Source organism: Alternaria ethzedia, assembly GCF_023757985.1.
Source record: "Alternaria ethzedia strain BMP 0044 chromosome Unknown scaffold_3, whole genome shotgun sequence".
NCBI classification, from domain to species: Eukaryota; Fungi; Ascomycota; class Dothideomycetes; order Pleosporales; family Pleosporaceae; genus Alternaria; species Alternaria ethzedia.
Window position 1 is genome coordinate 1,390,212 of NW_026056196.1, and position 23,359 is coordinate 1,413,570.

General features: G+C 54.1%; 7 protein-coding genes across 7 annotated transcripts; 2 read left to right on the forward strand and 5 right to left on the reverse strand.

The window, feature by feature from the left end:
- Window positions 1–3,241: 3,241 nt before the first annotated feature.
- On the reverse strand, window positions 3,242–6,297 carry J4E87_001956 (uncharacterized protein; the record flags this gene model as incomplete). Its single annotated transcript, XM_049373596.1, has 2 exons — window positions 3,242–6,091; window positions 6,178–6,297. The coding sequence occupies 2 exons, from the start codon at window positions 6,295–6,297 to the stop codon at window positions 3,242–3,244; spliced, it is 2,970 nt and encodes a 989-aa protein (XP_049236966.1).
- Window positions 6,298–7,301: 1,004 nt separating this feature from the next.
- Window positions 7,302–8,364, forward strand: J4E87_001957 (uncharacterized protein; the record flags this gene model as incomplete). The annotated part of the gene is made up of 3 exons (XM_049373597.1): window positions 7,302–7,306; window positions 7,377–8,092; window positions 8,147–8,364. 3 exons carry the CDS (start codon window positions 7,302–7,304, stop codon window positions 8,362–8,364), a joined length of 939 nt encoding a protein of 312 aa, XP_049236967.1.
- Window positions 8,365–8,521: 157 nt separating this feature from the next.
- J4E87_001958 (uncharacterized protein) lies at window positions 8,522–9,663 on the reverse strand (the record flags this gene model as incomplete). Its single annotated transcript, XM_049373598.1, has 3 exons — window positions 8,522–8,602; window positions 8,654–8,961; window positions 9,342–9,663. 3 exons carry the CDS (start codon window positions 9,661–9,663, stop codon window positions 8,522–8,524), a joined length of 711 nt encoding a protein of 236 aa, XP_049236968.1.
- A 519-nt stretch (window positions 9,664–10,182) lies between these two features.
- Window positions 10,183–12,712, reverse strand: J4E87_001959 (uncharacterized protein; the record flags this gene model as incomplete). Its single annotated transcript, XM_049373599.1, has 2 exons — window positions 10,183–11,384; window positions 11,431–12,712. The coding sequence occupies 2 exons, from the start codon at window positions 12,710–12,712 to the stop codon at window positions 10,183–10,185; spliced, it is 2,484 nt and encodes an 827-aa protein (XP_049236969.1).
- A 2,592-nt stretch (window positions 12,713–15,304) lies between these two features.
- On the forward strand, window positions 15,305–16,444 carry J4E87_001960 (uncharacterized protein; the record flags this gene model as incomplete). The annotated part of the gene is made up of 4 exons (XM_049373600.1): window positions 15,305–15,351; window positions 15,401–15,433; window positions 15,479–15,562; window positions 15,613–16,444. The coding sequence occupies 4 exons, from the start codon at window positions 15,305–15,307 to the stop codon at window positions 16,442–16,444; spliced, it is 996 nt and encodes a 331-aa protein (XP_049236970.1).
- Window positions 16,445–16,897: 453 nt separating this feature from the next.
- On the reverse strand, window positions 16,898–18,035 carry J4E87_001961 (uncharacterized protein; the record flags this gene model as incomplete). The annotated part of the gene is made up of 2 exons (XM_049373601.1): window positions 16,898–17,611; window positions 17,673–18,035. The coding sequence occupies 2 exons, from the start codon at window positions 18,033–18,035 to the stop codon at window positions 16,898–16,900; spliced, it is 1,077 nt and encodes a 358-aa protein (XP_049236971.1).
- Window positions 18,036–19,264: 1,229 nt separating this feature from the next.
- On the reverse strand, window positions 19,265–22,236 carry J4E87_001962 (uncharacterized protein; the record flags this gene model as incomplete). The annotated part of the gene is made up of 3 exons (XM_049373602.1): window positions 19,265–21,873; window positions 21,919–21,992; window positions 22,040–22,236. The coding sequence occupies 3 exons, from the start codon at window positions 22,234–22,236 to the stop codon at window positions 19,265–19,267; spliced, it is 2,880 nt and encodes a 959-aa protein (XP_049236972.1).
- Window positions 22,237–23,359: the final 1,123 nt, after the last annotated feature.

Consider the following 23,359-nt stretch of genomic DNA (forward strand, 5'->3'; position numbering starts at 1 on the left):
GGTGAAGATAGGGTTGAGAGGTTGGAAAGTGGATTCCCCGGCTGGAAAGCTAGGCGTTGCGTGCGGGCAGATGGGAGGACTGAACGAGCTGGATGTATATCTACTGCGGAATCATGTTGGAGCATATGCACCAGCGTGTTATTATGACAATGATTCCTTTGCTTTAAATAGCAAACAAAGAACGATCAGAATCCTTCAGCACTCGAGAGGTTCGCGTGTTCAGATTTTTTTTATAGTTCTATGGTCTGTCTTGCATGCTAACCATGACTCTCCACTGAGCGATAGACATGTCGGGTCAGGAGCATGCTCTTTCTCAGAGTCGACATCCGCGGTTTCTAACGCCATGCTAGAGTACAGTGTTTCCCACAGACTGAATGACACCAGCGCGCAAACGCACATGTCCAGCCTAGAGCTGCTGTTGCATCCTGTCTTATCTCTTCCACTTGCGTACCTTGTTCTTCAGCCCAGCACCCAGATTGCGCATGAACGTGTAGCAAGAAAATTCCTGCATGCGATCGCGGAGAGATTTCTCCTCCCCGCAACGCGTAACCTCCCCATCCTCATTGCTGCCATCGACACCGGACTGTTCGGGCTGTAGGAGAGCAACTTCATCGGCATCGCTGAAATCGAACAGCGCGTCGGGGCTGAAGATGCCGAGTAGTTCCATCTCTAGGTCTCGTTCAACATCTCCCTCTTCAGCAGCTCTAATCTCCCCGACCACTCCATCTCTCTCCCACCCCTCGAGCGGTAAAAGAGCATGGTGAAGATCAGCGCAGTGTTGCAAAACCACACCGTCAGGATCACGCGGCTCGATCACAGGAGACGGGTGTCTGAGAGATCCTCCATGTCTTGGTGGATCGCGTCCCAGTGCCTCGAGCATGAAATTGAGACAAAAGGCTTGTCTGACCATGACCATACGAGGTACTCTCTTGATAGCATCGGCGGTCACCACGGACGGACTAGGTGCCACGGGTTCCCTTCGGACGCGGTTGGTGTACCTTCGGAATCTGCTTGGAACGTGTATGCGGGATCGTGGAGGTGGGATGAAGGGAGAGAGAAGAGAATTGCGGACTGTGCTGAGCGAGTCAAGGCTGACTGGAGGAGTTGCTGGCAGTTGTGTATCGTCTGCCCGGCCTGATTTGGAGGTGTATGGTGCCCAGTTTTTGAGTAGACTGACGACGCTGTCGTCTCTGGATTCGGTCTTCGGACTCGAGCGACGTTTGAAAGAACCCTCATCAGTCGTGATACTGTTTCTCGGTCTCAGGCTTTCGTCATCTGAATTATCGGATTCATCGCCATCCTCTATATCGCTCAACACGCGTACGAGTCCGCGGCCTAGTCTCAATCAGTCCAGATATGGCACGTCAAAGTTGAGTCAAACTGACCGAGAGGACGTGGAGCAGGAGGTTTCGCTGGTGCGACTTCTGGCTCACGGTTCCAGATAAAGTTGTATTTACAAGTCCTACAAGTCTGAACTGCGTGTCTGGAGAACTGGTATACCGTCGCTCCACAATTAGGACATATCCTACGGTCCAGGTAGAATCTACCGCAGCCGCGCATATGGCGAGCTCGCCGACCTGCGTTCCCAGGCATGATTGGGATGTCGATTGACCCGTAGTCTGTATGCTGTGTCTGGAAAGGTGGGTGCACCTGCTGTGGATGTTTTTGCGGAGAAAAAGCAAAGCGCGAAGACTTCAAGTGCTGCCTCTAATAACTGGATGCCGGTGGTAAGGATGAGACGATATGACTGCTGCATCACATTAGAACAGTCCCGAATTAGGTCATGCTTTGCATACCTTTAATGATGTTGCCGTTGAACCCGATGCCAACAGATGATAGCGATAGTGCTGTAGCAATAGAGGCGATGGCTGATAAGCGGAAAGTTGTTGTGGAAGGGTATAGCAGATGCCACTTTGAAGGTCAAAGACCATCAGCATGGCATTTCGCACGTGCTTCGCGCTATGGGAGTCGCAATGGCGAGTGCTTTCTGTCGTGTCGGCGTGTTGGCATGCATCCAAGGTAATCGCGTTCAAGCAGCGTGCGAAGCTCTCCAGGCACGCTCCCACTTTTTGCTCAGTTATCCACCTCTTTTACATGTGCTTGATGCCAGACTTCGGTTCGCCATATTCTGGTTCTGCGATGACCCATAGACTCCTAACGAACCACTCACGACACCAGTAGTTCAGGTCGATACCCCAACAAGAGCGGGCCTGTTGAACAATAAATACCGCAAACGTCTTCAGGGTCTTCCTCTTTCTCCTCTCTTTCCATGTTACCGCGTCAGGTGAACGCCTTGCAACACCCAGCACAGCATTCACCACAGCAGTCTCCACAACTACTACAAGAATCGCCCAAACAACTTCCCATACTCGCAAAACACGCAATAATTGATTCGATGCACCAGGGGCCTGCCAGCGTGCAATCTATCCGCTGGATGCATCGTGTGCAGCAGTCTTTCGGCTCGTCGTGCGCAGGTGTGAACTCCTCTGTCTCTGGGTTCATAGGGGCGTAATTCATCTTGGATGCGGGGAGAGAGTGGCGACTGCTGGAGGAGTTTTGGTGGTAGAGGGTCGGTGCTGAACGAAGGAGGAAGGAAGGATGATGTAAGAAGAGAGACCAGGTGAGCTTGTAAGTCAGGGTCGATGATGATGTATTTTGTCGACAGCAGAAACAAAGTAAGATCGTGATAATTGACACGTCGTAGATATAGATTCCAAAGTGATAAGAGCCTTGGTGAGCGGTGTTCGAAGTTTTTGATTTTCGATCCGCGAAAGTTCAAACGCGCTTCGCGTGAGATCAGGCACGCCAGGCCACCCACAGACACACAGCCCGCCCCCCTCGGCTAGCAGCACGTGGCTGTGAGCGCCGCCGATCTTGCTAAGTGAACTCAGGGTAGGCAAACACAGCCTCTGCAATCGCACCGTTGTCATCGAAATACGATACATGCGCTCTAGGAGTGAATGCGGTGGCTGATTGCGAACGCGCGTAGAGAGTGGGTACACGTTATTTTTGTCATACGCGATTCTCAAACAAGTAAAGGACGTGGCAACGGATCGTTATGGGCAATGGAGAGTAACAGTAGTATTCATTCACAATGTGGGTATCTTGTATGCGCGCCCGCAATAATGGCCTGTAGCAAAACTAAACCCCCAACTCCCTGCCCGGAGGACAATGTAACAATTTGAGAAATGTGGCAAAAACTCCAGTGCTGGCATAAGTGACCAAGTAGTCACGCGGCAGCCTATACTCTGATCACAATGTGGATGCCTAAACCTCTGGCCTCGCGAATGGAGCAACCCAAACAAGTCCTTCCCACACGGCTCACGATCGCATGAAGGCCCTTTTCTGCACACCAGGCTCGTGCGAGCAACTGAAGATCAGATGACGCCCTGGCATCTAGTACCAACACAGCCTTCTTGTTATTCTTGATTGTCTCCGCTTTGTCGCTGTCGTTGCTCCGCGATAGATCAAGTAGGCGCTCCGTAGATTTGGACGTGTGGAGCTCGAACGGCAGTAAGAAGTTAGAATCGAGAACATCGGTGACTGGTACGATCTTGTACGAGTACGACTGGTGTAGAGGATGCGCGTTCATGGGTTTGCTGCTAGTCGCAAGTGTCTCGACTTCTGGTCCGGTAGATGCTTCGTACATCCGCTTTGGCGCGATGTCTGCAGCATCCGGGGGATGCGATAAGAGCGGCTCAAACCCGTGGCTGTTGCGGCGTGAAAGAGTTACGCTGTGTTTTGAAGAGGATCTCGAAATTGTTCCGGTGCCAGAGCGCCTCAGGACCTTAGGGCGATGCGTGAACGAGGGAGGTGCAGACGCAGCTGTGGTGCAAGGGAAAGAAGTGACAAATTGAACATCGTATGTCAACGTGATGGCGTGGCTCACTGCATCTCCTCTAGTAACAAACGTCATTGATGGCGCATGAATGTCACTTTCGGTTGGCGGTCCTGTCAAGCTGTCCCCGTCAATGAGGTCTGTGTTAATTGGAACCAGTTCCCACTGCGAGAAGACCAAGGAGGGAGCCAGGTACGAATCAGGATCCTGAGGAAGAACAAAGTCCTCGGACCTCAACGAAGCTAGAGAATCGACTGGCGCGATAGCTGACTCTTCGGCGACTGTGTCAGAACCGTCTCTTGGTCGTAACCGGTTCTCGTACGGAAGCAGTTCGCTGTGAATCGAGTACCAACGGTCGGCAGGGCTGTCGGGCAGCTTTGGACATGAGATCCAGCCCATACACTCTGTAGAGCCTTTGACACACGCCAGAATACGCCCAACAACGGAAGATTTGCTCCAAAAGGTTCTGTCGCCAAAGGTGAATCCGCCGTACAAGTTCGCTGATTCTCCCAGGTTGGCAATAGCGTTACTGTCGTTCTCAAGCAAGGTCGACACGAGGAAGTGTGAGATGGCTTCTCCGGGGAGCACAAGACCAGTCAGATAAGACCGACTCAGCCACCCTCCGATATTGTAGCTGGACGTGGCATCGTTTTCCGAGATGGTCGACACGGGGGAAAGTGGCATGCGTAAGGCACGAGAGTTGTTGCGATTCAGAGCGGGCTTCCCGATATGACCGAAGTAGCTGTCCAGCTGTTGTCCGGAAGCGAGGGGTGTTTGCAGAGGCGTGCCGTAAACACTGATGCCGGAAGGGGTGGCCATGTCGAGCAACCTTCCGCTGGGTGACGCTGGTGTGGGTTCCTCGATCTTGTGTTGCTCTCCAAGCTTCCGAGCTAAATCCGCCGAGACCACGTCCAGGCTAGGCCATTGCAGCGTCTTCGCAAAGTGAAGAAGCCCAGAGAGCTGTCTGGATTGATGCTGTGGAAGTATGATGAGGTCCGACTGCGGTATCTGGGCGTGAGCGCCTTGGCTTAGCAATGACAGTAGTCCACGTAGTTTGGGTTTGGGTGAGACTGGCGCATCGTTGCCTCGCATAATGACGACGTTGTCAAGAAATCTCCGTGCGAGCACCAAATCCCAGTCAACCTTTCTCGATTTGATCTTGAGAAATCCTTCGATATCCTTTGCGTCAATCCGAAGTCGGATCTCAGCGTCGGTCGCATCTGCATTCGTGAAGGCATCCAATCGAAGCAGCAACTCACAGGCCAAGGTGATCTGTAGTAATAGCATCTCCCGCTCTGTCCATAGAGTTTGGTGCTCGTGCTCGGAGGCTGGCTCGGGTTCACTCCACAGTATCTGGCCCAGCCTTATCCTCCATTCGACAAGGCTGAAGTCGTACCAGACACCCTTCAGTCCCAATACCCTGAGTAGGGCCACGATTTGTGTCTGCAAGCCTGTAGGGTCGGCGGTAGAGTCGTCGTAGCCCGGAGGGGTAAGGAACTTGGTGAATAAATTCGCGTATAGATCTCCAGAGCTTTGGTTGTTGAGGATTGTCATGGGCTCGGGGCTGTCTTGAAATGCCTCGTACATGTCCTGGAACTCAGCCAAGCGGTCGTATATCAAGTTCAAGTCCACCGGCCGGATACCCAGTCGCTCAGGAGTTGCCTGCATGACTTCCTTGTTCCTGGCCGACTCAGCGGAGTCTTGACTTGACTGAGACTGGTCCAGCTCACTGGCCAGTGTGTCAGACCTTGGTAGCTCGAGGAAATGCGAGAAGCCAACAGTCCCTGGCTCGATACCCTGGGCACCGACCATGCTTGGCATCTCCACCACGTCCACCTGATAACCATTGTACTGTTTCGAAGTCTCGGGTAGCTGTGAGGTCTTGGATGGATGTTCGTGTAGGGTCGCGGCTGAGAAGGCGGGTTCGGCAAGTGGAACTGTGTCGGCTGCTTCCTTGAGCACAGCATCGGCGTTCCAAGGATGAGTGACGGTTGGTGTGTAGCGACTGCCTGTCCTGGCGATGCCAAACTGTGGGGCCCCAGAGAAGAGCGTACGAAGCTGGCCCTCACCAAGAGTCTCCAACTTGTCCTCCTTGGTTTCTTGCGGTGGTGTAGGTACGCGATCTGGCTCTAGTTCTTCTGCGGGCGACATGCTCTCATGATCGACTGCGGCACTCGGTTCCTCTTGGGGTATCACATCGAGTGTTTGTGGAGGGGCTGATTGCGGGGCAGTGTTATCGTGCTTGGGCGGTGCCTTTGTCGCGAAGTTTGCTATCAGCTTCTTGATCATGATGCGAGTATCGTGGCGATAACACCACAGAGAAGGAGCAGGTGACATACAGGTACAGCGACTTCACCCTGGCGCTGTGTTTGCTTCTGCTTGAAAGCCCTGAAGAACTTGAGGACGCGCTGCCTCTTGCTGTCCTTCCGCAGCAGCTTTCCGGCATTATCGTCAACCATGTCGTGGTGCAGTCGTCGCAGCATCGTGGCGGCCTGCAGCAGGCAGGCGAGGCATACCTTGGGCGGACATTATAAGGGGATAAGGGGACGTCAACAAAGCTCAGCAGGCTGGGCGCGACACAGGCTGCACACATGCACGTCAAACATGGCAGCCATCCCTGCACTGACAGGCGCGCACGTCTCGATGGTTGGTGCGAGGTCGCTGCCGGTCCCTGTCCCGCACATCAGCCTGGTCGATCAGACGAATCCGCGGATGACGTCCAACCTATCGCCCCGCTTAAGTGGCCCTGCATCACCTGCACCTCTCACGCCAGGCACTCACATTCCTGTTAGCAGCGCGCCACTGCGCCTACACGACGCGCCTACATCAATCAAACACTCGCAACCCGTTTGTACTGTCCACGCCGTCGTCTAAAGGCCGTTGTCTATGACGCTATATCGGTCCGCTCGCCTCCAGGTTCCAAGTCCTGTTCAACGGGCCCGTGCCAAGCTTCTAGAACGTGGACCCGGGTCGGTCATTTCCGCGTCTCCAATCTTATCGCCTCCACGAGCAACTGCATTCCATGTTGTATACGACGGTGCTCTATATCTACGGCAGCAGTGGTCCGAAAGAGCTCTCTGGCCTTGAGTTGGCTTTCGTCGTTGCACCAACAAGACAGAGCCACAGTCGCGAACCTCCAACAACATTTACTAGACATCGTTCATGCCTCATCGGGCACGATTCACCCCAATGTTTCATAATGATCGATGTCCAACTTGGCCAATGGGAGATTGAATGGACCATATACTCACAAGAATTGTCGTACGACTTAGCCTTGTGGATACGTAGGGTGCAAGGTATCGTTCTTGGTTCTTCTTTTATGCCAGTAGTGCATTGTCGTTCTGTGACTACTTCCAAGGTTCATTAATGTTGTGCAAACAATCCTCGATAAACAGTATTGAGTCACTGCAACCTCTGGCCTCTGCGGCTGGTACAAGCTATTGAGACTGCAACATCATCAGCAATGGCGTTCATACGTGGACCCCGCATGTCGTGGTGTTACACAGCAGCACCTCCGCATTCACCTATCCCGCGCTAGTGTAGATAATGGTTTGCTATCACGTAGCGACACCGAGAACACTGTGCGCGACACTACACACACAAGCCAAATCACAATCTCCGACAAGATGAGATTGCTTGAAGACGCGCGAAGACTCGCCGACACCTACGGACCAGAGGCGGCGCGACATGTAGCATCTGCTGCAGACAAGGCATGGACACACGGTAGCGCTTTCGGTCAAGAAGTAGCAAAACGTGCTGGTCCAGCCGCCGCAGACGCGAGAACTCATCTGGGCAGGCTCAGTAAGGAAGCGGGCGAACATGCCGCTCCCGTTATCAGCAGTGCTTCGAAGAATGCTATGATACTTGCCCGGGCAGCCTACCACAGCGGCAAACAAGGTCTACACGCCCTGCCGCAGGTCCCAGATGGATACATGAACGAAGAGTATGACTGGAAGTTCATCACAAAGTTCGGGGAAGACATGGCGAACCATCTTGGTACTACAGCCGGCGACGTCTGGGAGAAGCTAAGCAGCGGCGACATCCTCCATGACATTGGTCAGGCGGCTATCCCGAACATTGAGTTCACCAAAGAAGATCTCACGGGGTTCAGCGAGAGGCTCAAAGCTTGGATTCTCGCCAATCCCAAATTGTTCACCACGTTGCTGGCATGTATCGCTTCGGGCCCCATCGCTCTTGCTGTCACACCGGCCATGCTAGGCCTTGTGGGCTTCACACCCATCGGCATCGCTGCTGGTACGTATCGATCACTGATCATATCTCCGGACCGACTTTTAACACATGAGCTAGGCTCCATGGCTTCTGCATTCCAAGCAGGCGTCGCTCCCATCGCTGCGGGTAGCGCTTTCGCTATCCTTACGAGTGCCGCAATGGGACGGTATGGGCTTGCAATCGTCCAGGCGATTGCTGTAGGCTCAAGCGTGACAGGAACTTGCGGTATCGCAGCCAGCGCATTCATGGAAGCTGTCAAGGAAGACCAACAGTCTAGGAAATCGAAGACGGAGTAAAAGCAACGTTGGAGAAGAGAGAGAGCACCAAGAGAGGTACAACGGGAAGATGATGTGGTCTGTATGAGCATTCATTACTTCCCCAATGGTATGTACCTGGCCCGACGGCCATATCGTAATCAGCTAGAGCATCCACTCGAAAGAGCCCAACAGCGGATTAACGATACATGGACGACTGCGCCTTGTTCGCCCCATCCAACTCCAGATCAGCTCTGTTCCCATCGTGAAGCTCGTACACCTATCTCAACGTTAGCTCAGCATCCCTTGCCGCGTTAGCATTTCGACGTACCGGTTCCTGATGCGGCATCTCAGCCACGTGGTGGTACCCTTTGGCTAGATCCTGCTTCTGCCTCTCTTCTGCAATCTCGTTTTCAATCTCCCGAGTCTTCTGCTTCGACTTCCGTCTTCGCAGTAGAATGGTCACTGCAATACCCAGCAAAGCTCCAACTCCAGCGCCGACACCTACGCCGATACCGATGTTGCGTCCCGAGTTCAATTTGCCCTCATCCTTCTGCTCTTCGTTCTGGCCAGGTAGGTTCGCTGCGTCGGATGATGGCGTGGGTTCCTCGCCCGTTCCCGTCCCCGTCGCTACCGGTGCTGCACTCCTAGTTATCGTGCTCCCGATCGAAGAAGCTGTGCCCACACGTGAGGAAGCCGGTCCAGCACTTGGCGATGCCAGCCCCGCGCTCGCAGAAGCTACTTGCTCGCCTCCAAGTTCCTTTGGAATCCTGATTCTCTTCGAGACCAGCGCATCAGCGGAGGCCGAACAGCACGCGTTGCTGTCTCCACAACACCAGTACTCTGATTTGGCTGTTCCGTCGCAAGGCGTCAATTGTGAGACGGAGTCTGCTAGATTCTAGTTGCTTGTTAGCTCTCTGAAACCAGGCCCCCAGCCACATGCATAGCCACAAACGGGGAAAAGCAACATACCCCGTCTCTGCAGACATCCAAGCAACCCTCCCAGTTCGCATTCGCACAGTAAACCCGGTAGAAGTGCGTCCACGGCTCTGCCTCTTGGCCAGGTGCGCTGCTGAAGCCTCTGTTCTGACACAGCCCGTTCGGCATGCATTCATCCGCCGTAGGGCCGTTTATAACATCGCCGCCCGGTGGATTCGGCCATTGCGTCTGGCAGCATGTGTTGTAGAGTGGGGAGCCAGATATGGAGGAACAGCGCGAAGTTCCTTCGTCCTGGTGCGCGGTGCCGTTGGGGAGGAAGCAGGTGGGCGTGCTGGACGGGAGCGACGCTAGGAGGAGGAGAAATGTTGCAGATATCGACGCTTGCGACAACATGCCGGGCATCGAGTATGCGGACTGTACTCCGCAAAGGTTTGTTTTTTGTCGCTGTCGACAGATGGAAAGTCGAGTGGAGAGAAGCGGGAAGAGAAGAGTCTGAGGAGCGATCTGAGCGGAAATACACGAACGAAGCTCCCACTTCTTTCCTTGCACTGCCTGATCGTGATGCGAATAAGGCAAACCATCGAGCTAGGGTCATCCCGAATTAGCGTTGGGGTCGAGGGGCCGCGAAATTAAAATTGGATACCGTCCCGTCCCCTTTCGGGTAATTTCCACGACTCATCAGCGGCTTCAACCGTTGAATTCCGTTAGATGATAATGTCAAAGTGGGTTGTGGTCGCCGACCGTTCTGCAAAGGTAAAAATATACATTGAACGACTGTAGACTGTTGATGATAAGATGCACAAACGAAAGGATGGGGTATCTTGCACGCGCTGTAATGAAGGACAAAATCGCAACGCCTACCACAAAAGGAAATTATCTGTCTCGAGCGGAATCCTTCCGACTCTGCAAACACCAGCTCATTCATGTCTGCCGACTAAGCAGCAATTCCACCGCTCGGTCGACCCTCAGTCCGTCTCCCAGATCGGTTAACCTTAGCGCCTCTCGGGCCTGCTCGGCTGTGAAACCCATCTCGACAATCCGCCATATGGCCTTATCGGCCGTGTTCTCATGACTCCGAGATCCATAGATGTGGTGTTGTTGTTCGTGCTGTTGGAGGGCTCCACCTCTGGGAGTGGAGCTTCCGGCAGATGACTGACTACTACTCTGACGCATGTGGCGGCCACGGTAAGGCATTGACATGGGATGAGGGCGGAATGCGGGGTGAGGCGGTCCGGGTGGTTCGGACAGAGGATGATGTAATGGATCCTCGAGGATAGAAGGCATAGATGTGCCTGTGCTGTAGCGATGCCAATCACGACTGTTTGTCGCCGTGGAAGCGGAGGGTGTCGGCAGAAGCGGCTGAGCAAACATGCGGCGGGGTGGAGAGCTTGCGCTTGATACACTGCCCATGGTGTATAGATCGCGGTTGCTCTGGACTGTTGTGACCGAGGGAGATGGTAGAAGGGGCTGAGCAACCGTTCGACGTGGCGGTGAGGGTGTCCGTTCCCTGATAGGTGCTAGGATTGACGAAATGCTATGTCGATCATGGTTACTAGGAACTGTGGAGGGGGGCGGTGATGGGAGCAAAGGCTGAGCCACAGTTCGCCGAGGTGGTGAAGCTGTTCTGCTGGATGTCGACCTCGATCTAGGAAGAGGCACAGATGTCGGTATGTCTTCCACAGAAGATGATCTCAGTGCCGGAACATGAGTGATGATGTCCTTTCCCGGGCCTTGTGGTGGTAGAGGAGGGCGTGTCAAGTTTCGAATCACAGTATCCCAGTCTGACATGGGTCTTTCCCTGAGAACCATTGGTCGTTGCTCACCATTCCTTTTGCGATCCTTGAGTTCGTCAATGTGTTTCTGAATACGTATCTTGGACTGTTGGCGCTGCACGTCGCGGATTGAGATCTTAGCATAGGTATGCGCAATCTTGTCTTCGTAGACGCGTCGGGCTGCTTCTTTGAGGAAGTATTGTCGTGTACCGTCAAGCACAGGAGGCTTCCAGTTGACCCATCCGTTCTCCGCCGCAATAACAAAGGCTTTGGGATCCGAGGGGTGGAACGGGCCAGTGAGCTTGAGAACAGTATCAAGGCCAAAGGTGAGGAGGTGGTAGATCCATTCGTCTGGTCTGGTTAGCAAGATCCATGATTATGCAGCGGATAGACGAACCAAGCATCATCTCCTCGCCATCAATATCGCCACCACGAATGTCGGTGTTGTCGTAAATACCGGCTTGTCGGGCTTGAACTGTGCGCCCTTCGAAGTTTTGTAGCAGGACGGAAAGACAGGTCCATAGTTCCATCATGTCGAAGAGTTGCTCGGCGGTAAGGCCGCCTTCGTTCCCTTGCCCGAAGCACTCAGGTGCACCGACCAATGTGTCGCTCATGAGGTCTGTGCTCATCATGCTGAAGGTGCAGGTCGCCTGATGGACAAGCATACCACCATTGAGCCAGTCCATCTGCGCAACAATGTCCTCCTCACGTCCTTTTCCCGAGCCAAATAGCTTACAGAATGTCCATATGCGCCATAACGCATCGTCAACCCTAGCAGACTCGGCTGGGCAGGCGCTCATGAGCGCAGCTGATATCTCTGGTCGTACGAAGGACTGGCATTTCTCCATAATCTCCAACTTGATTGTGCGGATGACTTGGATGTCTCGCTTCTGGAGCTTGAGATATGAAGTTGGGGTGTACTCCTCTGCAGGTCGTGTCGTCTCAAGGTCTGCTGCAAGTAGAAGTTCGTGTCCAGGAAAGGCGATCTCTCTAAACTCCCAGGCTGGTGGTGACATCTTTTGCAAGGTAGATTTGATGAGATCGAGTTCATGACGTTTGAACACACGATAGAAGCCTCGGTTGATGGAGGCTGCGGCGAAAAGATCGTTGAAGTGATCTAGATGTTGGAAGATGTTGAGTATGACTTTCTCAGCTCCGTCAGACGTAATGGGTGGTTTGGTGGTTTTGGTAGAAACAGCTCGCGGAGAAAACACCAGGTCCACACTGGAACGCTTGTATTGCGGAATCATAAGTGTCAATGTTCTGCTCGTGCGAAAGGACTTTCGCTTCAGCTGTGAAGCGATATGGTCTCGCGGTAGACGGTTGACTTCAACAGTCGTCCTGGCTGCCAATCGCCGCCTGCTGGATTTACGCGGGACAGCCGGAGGAGGATTATCAGGCAGTACAGCATTAGCGAAATCTCTTCGGGGCTGGCCTGTAGTATCAATAAGCTTCCCGTCTCCAGCTGACGCCTGACGCATGCCCCTCCAGGAAGGGTTGCGTTCTGCAAGGGGCGTCCCATCCTGGGCAAGCATGCGAGGATCGCTGTTGCTGCCAAACGAAGAAGCCAGTTGAGCGTGCAGGTCGAACTCAGCCTCGCTCAACGTAGGGCTGGACGCACGTGGAGGGATTGGAAACGCTTCAGTTCCTGAGGGTTTCGCCTCGTTGATCATGCCCATACTTGCATCCGCGGCTAAGTTCTGCCGCGGACCGCTCCGCTTTGAGGACCTTCGGTTCAATCGTGGCTTGCTCTGAGCTACATGGAGAGCACAAGTTGGTTGGAAGGGGAGATTCTCATCGCTAGAGGACGGGTGGATGTATTCTCGGGGCGCTATCGACGGCGGTGCATGGGATTGGCTCCCGTTGAAAGATAGGGTGAGCTCAGAGCGAGCATGTAGAGTACCTCTAGGCGCCAGGGTCTGGCCACTCGGAAGATGCGCTGAAGGTTGGCAGGTGCTTCCTTGTGTCGGAGATTTATCGACCTCCACGCTAGTCTCTGAAGAGTGGTTGCTGTGCAGTGATGAAGCATCGCTATCTTGCAACTCGTTACACGAACTGTTAGACTCGAAGCTATTCTTGAATTGGTTCGGTGTGTATCGCGTATTCACTGGAGCGGTTTGGCGGATTGTGTGCTGTGTTTGCGGATGCGCAAGTGGAGATACAATGGAATCTCGTATGCGATGGTGGCTTGCTGACGGAGGCGAGACCTCGTGGTGGCTTTCGAGATCGGTAGGGCCCGTTTCGAGGAATGGAAGAGCGGGCAGTGGCTTTCCACAAGGGATTACCACTTGTATCTTAGGCTTCGCAGCCGGATGTCTGGCCCCGCTCGGAATGTTCTTCTTGTGCTTAGTGACCGTTTTGCGATTCTTCTTTCGCCATTGGATTTTGCCGTGCTTATATGTGCCGATGGTGCCTACAAGCGATGCGTGGCTTGATGCCGACAGTCCACCTGCAGTATTACTGGCTCCCGTTGCGACCACTGCCGAAGCAATGCTCTTCCGTCTCCTACCCCAGATAGATGTTGATCTTGAAGGCAACGGTACGGTCAAACCTGCTGACGACGGTCGGTTGCCGTCATTGCCGTCCCTGCGACCCTCGGTCGCTGTGTTGTGATTGTGAGAGGGGAGAGCCGCATCGTCTTTAGTACTTTCTGGAACTGCGCGTAAGATGGTAGCTGACTTTTTCGGCTTTAGCTTAAGTAAAGCTGACATCCTTCTCTTCAGTGCGCCAGGTGAGGCTGATCACTCAGAGCAATGTGTCAACATGGGCAGGTGGGCTTGAGCGGGTCGATTAGTGACGTATTAGGCTGCAGAAAATGTACGAGTAGCAGTCTGGAGTTGCTGAGGGTGAGTAGTTGGATAAGGGATCTCCCATCGAAGCCGTGACTCGGGCATGGTGGCAGGGCATGGACTGTATATCGTCCGAAGCCAAGATAATCATAACCTAAGGCACTGCTAGACACCACCGAGCTCCATGAATAGCCCGGCCGTGGCGTTCCGCACAGAAGATGCATGCAGCGCCCGGCGAAAGCTGAGCTGAGTGAGATGAGATGGAGGCCAACTCCGAGTGGGCGGACAGGACAGCATGGGTGGGCAGGCGGGCGAAAACCCAATGACGCACGCCCCCGGGACATGTACGGCTCCTCATTGCGCAATAAACGTTATCACAAGGATGCGTTGTAGTGAGGCATAGCAGTGGGGAGCAATCAGAGACATCCAAGGTTGTTGTGTTTTGGCGCTGGGGCCGTGCTATTTGCGGCGCGACTGCTTGCTCAGCCCTGGTGCCGCACTAATTTGGGGCCATTGTGCCGGACACGACGTCCGCCTCGAACTACTCTATAAGCACTGCGCCTTATTGATGCACCAGGCACACCTCATGTATGTCGAAACCCCACGGCACCGTGCATCGAACTCCATCTCGTTTCAGCTTCTCGACCCCAACATCACTGATCATTTGCATCTGCCTGGTCCTTGGACGACTAGCGGTGATCCAAGGTTCGCTCTAGCTGTGACCATGACGTCGCTGACGTCGCACTGCAAGGAGCTGTGCTGGCCTTACCAGGGTGAGGCTGTTGGCTACACAGAATATCTTCAACCGAAGCGGAATGATCAGAGACCTCTGGAGAAACCTGGCCCCTCCAGACCCTTCGTGTAAGGCGTGCGCATGCGAATAGGAGTGGGCGTCCGGCGCGGTGATACACACTACGGCCCACACGGACTTCGACATCGCACATCTAGTGCCCCGATCAACTCTTAGTCCGCACATGATCGAGGGTCCGTGATTGCGACCCTGTTGCGTATCGTTTGATTGCCGGTCACATCCGTGACGGTGGTTTCGGCTCGTATCATCGGAACCTTTCTCAGATCTTCTGTCAGCTTGGCCTTGTAACGCGTAAGGAGATAAGAGGGCATCAATCCAACCGCTTATATGTCGTAGCGACCCGTTGCTTGGAGGTCGTACTTGCTGGCTTTGATAGTGTGCTGCTAACATTCAAAGGTTGGCATAGAGAGTCTTGTATTCCGCTCCCACATTTCGGGTAGTCAACACATAGTCTATTGGAGGAAGACAACACGCTACACGCTGTGTAACGTTGCGCACAGAGCTGGAACCCCTCTTTGTATTCTGCGCTAGTAACGGAGACCGCGTATCTGATCCAGAATCATCGTGATGTCGAAAAAGTTTGAATCTTCATCTCTTCTTTCGCAACCCAGCGCTACTAACGCTAGCGATCGCTCTAGATCCAACGGCGGGAGATTGACATTTAGCGAGATATGGATGCCAACCAGTGCACAGAGCAATGGCAGCGCACGATCCTGAAGTATATCAACCGTATTGCAATTTCTAGACACGCTACTGACTAGACTCAGGAAGAGCAGATTGCTCAAGCAAATTCAAGAGCGGTATGGGCCTTAGCCTGTCTCAAAGGCTTACCACTGACCTCTCAGGATCGCCGATGAAATCAAGGTCCCCCGCATCACCAGATCGGAAAAGCTCAACGTGCTGCAAGATTGGAAAGGCGTCTTCACGAAGTGAGTCTGGTTTGTCTATGGTCGTAGAAGTGGTCGCTGATACCGCCAAGTCAAATCAAGGCCGACCTTGAACAATGCTCCGGTCAGCTTCTCGCGCCGCTCCTCAGCGAGATTCACGCTTCGCTTCCGTTGGAGGTCCGTGAGAATATCTACGAGCATGTCTTCGACATCAGCAAGCCGATAGTCATCCCAAGACTGGAACATCCCAAGGTCGAGATCGTGAACGGAAGATTGCAATCTGGCAGCGCTGGAGCGAGCGAGCATGCGAAAGCCATGCGCGAAGAGCTCAATCCGTTCATGCATGACTACTGTTTCTCCGTCGCTGTGATGGGTTCATCAGTCAGTACTGAATTCCAAAACCTAGTGCTTCGCAAAACGCCCTTCTACTTCCGCGGCTCCAGAACCAGTCTAAACGTTAGACAGCTACTGAATACCGAGATCCGGCCGGGGGTATACTTCCGCGATCTTGTCCGCCATCTACGTGTGTACCTTCGCAGCAACGCCGCCTTTCACGACGCCGAAGACGTTGCAACGGGTGTGAGCAGAGCTCAAATAGCATGCTATTCAGAACATGTCACACTCGACGTACCGTCAACATGCGCAATGTATGTTGATCGCCTAGAAGGGTTGGAGACAATCAATTACACAAATCATACTGTTGTGCTGGAGCTTTGCTTCCTCGGTCCCACAGCAGGTCCTGGAGTGATACTGCATGAACCGAGTATCAAACGTAATCTGTATGAGATGGTAGGATCGTTATACCGTCGTGCGAGGGACGTTGGTGCGGACGTCAAGGTACGGTTTGAAAGGTTTGGCACCGGAGGTGGAGAAGACTGGACGGGATATCTTGAGAGGGACAGACGAGACGCGGTGCAGGTATGACGTACTGCTCTGGCCATGCCTTTTGACAGGACGCTGACTTCAGCTAGTCCAAACAACAACAACACGCGTTCTGCGACGGCCCAACATCAGCCTCCTCGCTCCACGATCTGTTCAACGCACCGATTCTGGTCTCTGAAGGGAACATAAGCTGGCAGCACGGCTTTATATTCAAATATTTCAACGAATGTGGCTGCAGACCGTGCACGCAGGATAGACCGAGGATCTCTACGCGCGTAGTACACTGCTGCTTCTCAGTTCCCACTATGATAGGAAGATGAATAGATAGCCATAACTCGAGGCTACTAAGTTCAACTGTTAGACGCTATACGCTAGATACAGGTGTTACAAAGGCTAATACCGAACACGAGCAACTGAGCAGGTCGTGAAGCTGATGACATTCAATAATACAGCCGTATACTTCTGACTCTCTTAACACCAATCCAATCGTCCACCCTATGCCGTCATATCCAACACAACCCTACCCTGCAGCTTGCCCGCATGCATCTCATTGAAGATATCCGAAAGTTTATCCATCTTCTCCGTCCTGAAATGCGTCTTAACAATACCCCTCGCGGCAAACTCCATCGTCTCGATCGCCTCCTTCCTTGATCCTACCGCAGAACCAACGATCTGTAGCGCCTTGGCGACCATGACACCAGGGTTCGCGCTCTTGATGGGTACGACGTCGCCCTCAGGGATACCGACACATACCACGCGGCCGCCGAAACGAAGTAGGTCTACGGATTGAGCGTAGGCCATGTTGTTCGCTGTGCAGACGACGACGGAGTGAGCGCCGAGACCGTTTGTCAGTGCTTGAACGGCTTCGACCATGTTCTCTGTTCCGTCTACGGGGATGAAGTGCTCAGCGCCGCTTTCCATGACGATGTCTTTCTTGGAAGAGTGGTCGATGCCGATAACGCGGTGGCCAATTCCCCTGGCACTGAATTGCACGGCCAAGTGACCTAGTCCGCCTCCGGCACCCGATATCACGACCCAAGCACCTGACTCGGCGTTTGTCTTGCGGAGCGCGGAGTAGACGGTCACACCTGCGCAGAGAAGCGGTGCCGCGGCTGCGGAGTCGAGGTCGGCGGGGATGGGCGTGACGTAGTTTGCGGGGGAGAGGACGTATTGTTGGAAGGTTCCTGGTGTGTAGTATCCTGATACTTTCTGTTTACCCGAATTAGTGATCGCAGTCCAGAAGTTGGTCATAGGTATAGGTAAAACTTACTCCTGAGAAACACGAAGCGTCCATACCCGCCCTACAAGCCTCGCATGTCTCACAAATACCCGCCATCCATTTGATACCCACACGATCTCCCATCTTGACTGCCGAGTTCTCGGTTCCAGGTCCCATCTTTACGATCTTGCCTACGCCCTCGTGACCACCGACTTGTCCGGCTTGTGTGGGGAAAGGTAATGTTTTCCACGAGTTCATCATAACGCCTAGATCGGAATGGCAGACACCAGAGTGTGTGAGATTGATCAAGACTTCGCCGGCGCCGGGCTCGGGCATGTCGAGATCGACGATTTTGGTGGAGATAGAGCCGGGCGCATCGTAGATGGCGGCTTTATATTTGGAGGGAAGGGACATGTTGGACGGTTGATGTAGTGTACCACTCGATGTAGAGACAGTTCGGACGAGACGCTTCGGGGAGGGGGAAGGAGCAGTCAGGATGGGTTAATTGAAGACGGATTGAAGCAACCCGAGAGACACCTCCAGTACATATACCTTTCCCCGCACCAACACCCAAGCTCCATAACGCGTCGAGCTACCCTGACTCTCCCTTAGCTAACGACCCTATCTCTACCCCACACCAGCCCCGTCTACGGCCTTCCAACACAATAGATACGAAGTTACGCACACGGAAAAAGTGCACAACCCTCACCCACAAACTACCTCACCCATCTACCGGACCAATAACACTCTTGTCACATTCGGACCGCCATCCATGCCCAGCTGTACCTCACGATAAACACACGCGTCAGCACGAAGTATCCACAAACCCAAGGTAACTACCTAAAGAACCGAAGCCGAGGCAAACAGCTAAAACGCGTGACCACACGTAGCTGAAGTTTACCCCGCACCCGCGATTGGGGGGCAAAGCTGTAAGTGGATTGGGAACGAGGGACCAGACTAGACTACGTCAGGCGGGATGCATGTGAGCGCGGATGTGGGGTTGAGCCAAGACGTCCGAAGTTCCGTTGCTGCACATATGAGTAAGCTAGGCGTATAAGAAGTGGATTAGGTCGGAGATTGGGATGTAGCAAGGCGTGCAGTCGATCTACAAGTTTTTTTCCCTGGTGATACAGTCGGTGGTTTGGATTTTGCGTTCCTGTGTGTATGGAGTCTGGGACAGTGGGGTAGAGCTTGTGGTGATGCGACTGTGGCAGCTTCAGCCACTGAACTTTATTGTGGAAGGCGCGTCATCGTGGCCAGCACGTGGGGTCGAGACAAACTCGTTGGATTAGAGCAATGTTTGATATGTATACGAAGATAGTGGTTGTGAAGGGGTCGAGATAGATCTAATAGACAGCTATAGTACAAACTGTCTGCGCCCCATCCAAAGCACCCATTAAAAGTTCAGCAGCGTATGCACATGCTGCGTAGCACCTCCCTTTCCTTCTACTAGAAAAGCGTATCGAAAAGTGGTATAGTACAGAATCATTCGCGCATGTAAGCGTTAAGGGCGTTAGAAAGGGAAAAACTCCCAAAGAACAGAACACCTTGGGGACCACTAGATGATCAGGATATACCACGAAATTCCCAATGATGCTTCTCCGTTCCATGCTAGAAATATGTTGTGCGCCGTATGTGAAAATTTATGCACCCTGATTAGTTATGAAATGGCTGGCGAGAAGCTCGTCAGCACTGGGACGCTTCTCGTGATCGATGAGGAAGGTCTGGGCCAGGAAGGTTCGAGCATCGTCGCCAGCGTTGTCTGGAATGGTAGGGCTGGCATCACCACTACCACCGATCTTAAAGATGGCTTGCAGTTGAGTGCAGTTGGGATGCGGGTGGCTTCCCGTAAACATCTCGACAACCAGGCAGCCGAGCGACCAGATATCGGCTTTGCGGGTGTAGGCTGTCTGTCGAACGACTTCTGGTGCCATCCAGAAGACTGAACCTTGAAGGGAGACGCGCTGAGCTCCCTTCTTGCCGCCACCCAGTGTAGAGGCTTCAATGCGCTTGGAGATACCGAAGTCGGAAATCTTGACTGAGCCCTTGTTGTCGACGAGGATGTTTGCACCCTTGATGTCGCGATGGATGATATCCCGGGAGTGAAGGTACGAAAGACCGGTCAGAATCTGGCGTACGAAGTTCTGGATGAGGGATTCGCCGAGCGGGCCGTAGTTCACCAGCATGGTTGCCACGGAACCACCTGGGACGTACTCGAGGAAAATGTTGAGATGGCTCTCATCTGAGTTGGAGCCAAGGTACTGCACGATGTTCTTGTGCTTGAGTTCTCGTAGCAGGCCGATCTCGTGTTTCAGGGCTTCGACCATGTTCGTCTTCCTGCTGTCCATCTGGGAGGCGCCAGCTACAGAAGGAAGCTCGACCTGCTTGACGGCCATGAGCTCACCGGTGACGGCATGTAGGGCAAGGTAAACGCTGCCGAAAGAACCTTGTCCGATGAGAGCTCCCTTCATGTACTTGACGTTGTCCCAGGAGTCCTGTTCGAGATACTCGGCCAGTTCATCGTCTGACTCTTCGCCATCCTCAGCAATGGCCTCAGAAAGGCGTTTGTTGAGTGAGTCGCCGTTCTCGGTGTTGCTGCTACTGCTTCCCGTAAGACTGCTACCGCCGTCGTCGAAGTAGGATTGTAGAGTGGTGTTGCCCTCCGGATCTGTGATGGCAAGGGTATCCGATTCACCACCAAACGACACATACGACTTTCGATTGGGTTCGAGAGGTGACTCCTCGTCGAGAGGTTCCAGAACGGAAGACGCCATTGAGTCGCGGTACCCGGATTGGTTGGGCAGGCCAAGTCGCATGACCGAAAGTGGGCGAAGTGGGCGGGCTTGAGCACCACCTTGGAGCCAAGTGTCGGCGATGGATGGTAGTGGCGGCGCATCCTTCAAGCTGGAAGCAACGCTGAAGTTGGATGCCATCGACAGACGCGAGGCCGCGCGGCTGAGGCGGTGAGAACGACGTATTGACATGCGGACGGTCTTGTCAATCTCATCTTTTCCGACGTCAGGGAAGTAGGAGGTCAGGTCGGATGTAATGAGTTCGCTGGGAGGTCGAGCACCGTAGAACTGCTTGAGTTTCCGGGCACGAGCTTGGAAGACTGGTGACCTGTTTGGATCAGAGGGTCCTTCCAGGTTCTGGGCTGTTGAGTTGATGTGGCGTTCTCGTTCTCTCGCGGATGTTGGCGACAGAGGGTAGCTGACAGCAGCAAGTGACTCGCCCGTGAGCTTCTCAATCTTGATCTGGCTACGGTTGCTTGACGGTACGTAGACAGTGGAACTCTGCTGGAAGTTCTGTTGCGCGTAGATGCCAGCGGCGGCCTTCAGTTGGTCCTCATCGGGCTCGCCAGCGTGGACCTTGCGAAGTATCAACCGTCCTCTTTCGTGTCTGTTGGCATCCTTGACGAGTCTGAAGAGCTCGATGTCACTCAAGCGTTCAGATAGCGATGGGTCTGGCTCTGGGCTGTTGAGAATGTAGAAGCAGTAGTTCTTGACATGGGCGGTGTTGAGGTGGCCCTTGGTCAGGGTCTTCAGCATGACCTCCTCGGCCGTCTTGCAGCCTTCGATGTTCACGACTGAGGTGCGTCCGCCATCGTAGATAACACGGACTAGCGCCTTGTCGTGTGGTAAGATGGCGCTGTTGGTGGCACTGTCCACGCTAGGACTCGCACGAACGTGGTGGGCGAAGCGGGCTGTCTGTGGTGTTTCGGTGGGTGTAGTGCGTTGGTTGCGCGAGAATTGGGAAGCGATGTTGACGGAGCTGCTGGAAGCACTGAGGGGATGCGCGCCGTATGTCTTGTTGCCAAGCTCCTTGGGGCTGTTCATTCCTCCCTGCCGTTGTGACCGAAGGTTCCGGGTTTCTTGGTCGACGAGAGGAGACGCGGGACGCGAGGGAGGTTTGGCACCGTATGCGAAGCTGCTCAGGTCGGAGTTCATGATCTGTCTCGACATGCGCTTCTCGGTACGCGAGCTGACGGGATTCGAGTTGGGAACGGGAGGGTTCGATCGTGCAGAGTAGAGCGGGCGGGGAGAGCCAGAGGATGGCGGAGTGTAGGCGGCGTTGTCGAGCGTGGCTAGCGATTGCCTATTTGATGTGCGTCTTGAGGCTTTCTTGTACTCCTTGTTGCGCAGCTGCTTGGCTTGCGAGCCGATGCGGACGCGGTCGCCGACCTTCTTGATGCCCATGTCCTTGAGGTGAGTCTGGTCCATCTCCATGAGGTTCTCGCCGTTGATGTGGTTGTCTGGGGATGTCAGTGGTCGCTAGCATGATGGGCTTGGTGACATACGCTTGAAGAGGTCGACATACTGGGCGCAGTTGATGCGCTTCAGCCAGTCACCAACTTTGTCCTCGTCCCAATGTCTGTCCATGTTAGTGGTATACACGTGGCTGGCAGCTGTGAGCCTCACCTGATGGCGTCGGGAGCGTCGTATATCTCCGAGAACTCTGACTCGGTGGGAGAAGCAAACATGGACTGCTCGGCCCGTGTATTTGAGGCATGGCTGCGGTAGCCGGAGAGGCCGCCGTTGTATTGGGCGGACGACTGCGAGGCACTCCCACTCATGGAGGGCGCGGGATACGGAGACTTTGCGGCGAGCATGGCCATGTGTGCGGGTGTTTGATGTTCAACAGTGGTGGACTAATTAGGTAGGAGGTAGGGCGGTTGTCGTACGTCGGTCGGTCGGTCTGTTCACGCTATCTCATATATGCATTATGGTTGCTACGCGTGCCAGGATAGAAGAGGTCGTAAACAGAGGGCGCTGCGGAATGTAGGATGCGGTGTTAGATGCAGGTCTCCGGCGGCGTGGAGTTGGTGTGGGTTGCGGGCGGACGGCCTTGTCTTTGTGGAATGGGGGTTTCGGGCTTCTTTATTGCGGCGTACACGGGCGCCCGGGATGCTGGCTCGGAGAGGTCGACGAGGGCAGAAACAAGACGCGGGCTCGAAACAGAGGATGATCCCGTCGTCTGCTGAGGGCCAGCGCGAGCGCGGAGACACCTTTTGCCATGGCTCCAAGCCTGAAACGCTAGCGGGTTTGGGGTCACGGCACTCCGCCAATCGCACGCGCCCCAACTCGGCGCTGCCACTGACGGCGCGCCCACACGGCATTGTCGCTATCAGCGCACCCAGCGACACACCACAGGCACTCAAGTAGCCTCCCGCGCCCTCATCAAAGACGCGTGTTGAGCTTCATGCACCCGTTGCTTTGCACGCAGCCGTGGATCGTCGCGTGTTGGGCCAGCGGGCGCTTGTATGCATGGGGCTCCGGCGCCGTTAGCGACTAGCCCGCATCTGCCTCACCGCAGACCGACTTAATATAATCTTGGCCGCCTCGCAAAGATGTTCAGGGACTGCCTCGCCAGCTGGAAATAGTTGCAGGCCCTGTATCCATCCCGGTACCTGTCACTTGTCATCTATCTGCCATTCTGCTCGACCTCGTGTTTCTGTTTGCTGACTCTGCCTGGCGCGTTACAGACCGCTGCAACGCGTGGACAGGCAAGATGAAGATAACTGGCGCCTACGCATGCTGTGCTGCTTCACTGGTTCTGCGCCTGTTCTCACGCACACTGTCTCACTTCAGCCGCCTCACTGCTCGTCACTCGCGCCCCACCGGCACCGTACTGTGGGAACTTGAACAGATCACCTACTACAATACACAATAGAGAGCAACAAGAATTTATTATTCATGCTAGTCTAGGATATAGACACGTGCAGTGCGAATATCAATGCT